General features: G+C 42.5%; 1 protein-coding gene across 1 annotated transcript in view; it reads right to left on the bottom strand.

The window, feature by feature from the left end:
* LOC135222833 (serine protease filzig-like) overlaps window positions 1–2,500 on the bottom strand; it is a 5,094-nt gene that overhangs the window by 1,636 nt on the left and 958 nt on the right. The window contains 4 exon segments of the mRNA XM_064261163.1: window positions 126–308; window positions 472–767; window positions 1,037–2,341; window positions 2,344–2,500. The exon segment at window positions 2,344–2,500 is cut by the window's right edge and continues 35 nt beyond it. Of these exon segments, the coding sequence (XP_064117233.1) occupies window positions 126–308; window positions 472–767; window positions 1,037–2,341; window positions 2,344–2,500 (1,941 nt within the window).

Raw genomic sequence — 2,500 nt, 5'->3', positions numbered from 1 at the left:
CGAAATTTCAAATAACTCTCTCTGTGAACAAGAATAGACTGAAAGTAAAATAACGACTTAAATACTTCAAGCAAACTATATAAAATTCGATGATTGGATATATCAAACACGAGCAAAGATCTTACTTGGTAGAAAAGTCTACGGGATGTTCCATCCTAATGACTGCAATGTCATTGTTGAGATTTCCGGCATAGAAATCTGGGTGAATGTAAACTCCCGACGCCCTCGTTTCGACATGCTTGTAGAATTCTGTCTGTCCACTGACGTCCCATTCGCCTAAGCGAATGTTGAGGATTGATGGGTGTAGGCTGCACAGAAGAACAAACATTTTCTTTCGTGAGATAGGGACTAACCTTGGCGACATGTTGGGATGGCAGAAAAAACAAATATCCGCATTGTTTATCATTGCCTAAAGTAAAAATAATGATCACAAGAGCCAGAAGATTCACCTTTGAAATTCAAAGAACTTACCCATCAACACAATGAGCAGCTGTCAAAACATGTCGGTCATCAATGAGCGTTGCTCCGCACACATAGAGGTTGTCTCCATTTTCCATCTTGAGTATAGCTCCTTGCCAGGGGTATTCTCCGAATTCGGTGTCTCCTTGAACGAAATGTGCTGTCTTCACACGGCCGAGAAGACCAGAGGCACTTCGCTGGCCACAAGTGTATTGTGGGACCTGACGAGCTCTGTATACGGGTCTTCTGCAACAGACATGGTTAGCACCACATCCGTCACCATTAGGGGTGAATCCATTAAGCTGTCGCTGTAATGAAAAAGTAAACAATTTTTTTTTTTCGTCTAGCTATTTTGTTATATATGTGATACATTTATATATAATACTATTTACTATAATAATCATATAGTATATAATATATATAAATATAATTATATATATATTATATATACATATATATATATATATATATATATATATATATATCTATAATATTATCTTATATAATTATAGATACATATCGTTTAGTTGAAATCGTTACTTTAAAATTTCAAAATGAGAACAGTGAATTGGCTTACCCCTTGACGGTCACTGTAAATAGCAGGAGAGTCTTCTTCCTCATCATCCTGTTGTTGCTCCTCTTCCAGTGCGGTCGCATTCACATCCCTTCGAGAACGAGATTTCTCATCCAGTATTTCAGGAACTTCAGTAGCTGCTTCAGTCACAGCTTCAGTTACGTCGTCCTCATAGTCATACAAATATTCAGTTGTGGTTTCAGTTGCATCTGTTGTTGCTTCTTCAGTAAAGACTTCAGTTTCATCTACAGCTTCTGATGAGTCCGTATCAAAACCAGAAAGAACTTTTCCACGACGAACTGAGCTCTGAGGGTTTATCTCATTGAAACCTAGGCTACCTGTGACATTTACTGCACCATCGTTGTCAATATCGGTTGCATTTGAAAGTATGTGAGTGCCTCGTGTACGGGCATCAATCATATTTCTGATGTTTCCAGGAGCATTTCTAGGTACTACATCTTGAATAGAACAGAAGTTAACTGGCACACACTGGCAGTCCTCTCTGTAGGCGGGTAGCTGTTGGCGGAAGAGGGTCTGCAGTTCCTGTGGCATTGGTCTGAAGCCTCCAGTTTCAATCTGTCCAGGCTGGAAGTTAGTGCCGCCAACTAAAGTAGCTGGGATGATTGTTGGTGCTGGTGGTGAGATAGCTGGGAATGAAGTTGGTATCTGCTGCTTAGCAACGACTTGATTCACTGGTGGAACTTGCTGCTTTACAGTCACTTGGTTAACAGATGGTTGTGCAACACGGACAACGTTTTGACTCTCACCAAGAGAGAAGCCGTCGCTAATGTCCTGACGTTGAACTGAATATTCATCAAATTGATTAATACTGTTATGCACGCTTTGGAGTAACCCATTAGGATCGCTCTTGTAGATGTTTGCAGGAACTGTTTTATCATTGTAGACGTGGGTGTGAGTATGATGATGCTGTTCAACTACTGTGGGCTGAGCGCGGACGGTTACAGTTTTTACTTGCTCAACATAGACAGGTTTTGGTTCAACATAAGAGACCTTGGGGGAAGAATAAGAAGGCTTGACATCATAATTTGGTTCAGGAGCATGGTAACTTGGCTTATGTGGCACATATGCTGGTTTTGGTGGTGGGTAAGCTGATGGTGGAGAAATGTAGGAAGGTGCTGGAGCAGTGTAGCCAGGTTTAATGGGTGGGGTGTAGGATGGCAATAGTGGAGCATAATTTGGGTTAGGGGCTACGTAAGATGGACTCAGGACGTCGCCCTTTGAGATTTTGTGGTGCGCCTTTGGCTTAGAATCTGGCATGAAAGGCTTCAACACAGAAAATAGTCCATCTAGGGCAGAGGAGGGAGCTTTGGTGGGTGGTCCAACTTGGTAGTTCCTGTTGGGATAACGTGGGGGGGGGGAGGGGGAGGGTAAGGGGCGGCAGCAGCGTAAGTGCCCTTGGGTGGTAGGGGCTTTGGTAAACCATACTGACCGACTCTTGGTGGGGCA

Source organism: Macrobrachium nipponense, chromosome 8 (genome assembly GCF_015104395.2).
Source record: "Macrobrachium nipponense isolate FS-2020 chromosome 8, ASM1510439v2, whole genome shotgun sequence".
Taxonomy (NCBI): domain Eukaryota; kingdom Metazoa; phylum Arthropoda; class Malacostraca; order Decapoda; family Palaemonidae; genus Macrobrachium; species Macrobrachium nipponense.
Note: the sequence above shows the minus strand (reverse complement) of the source record. Positions and strands in the feature narration are given on the sequence as shown.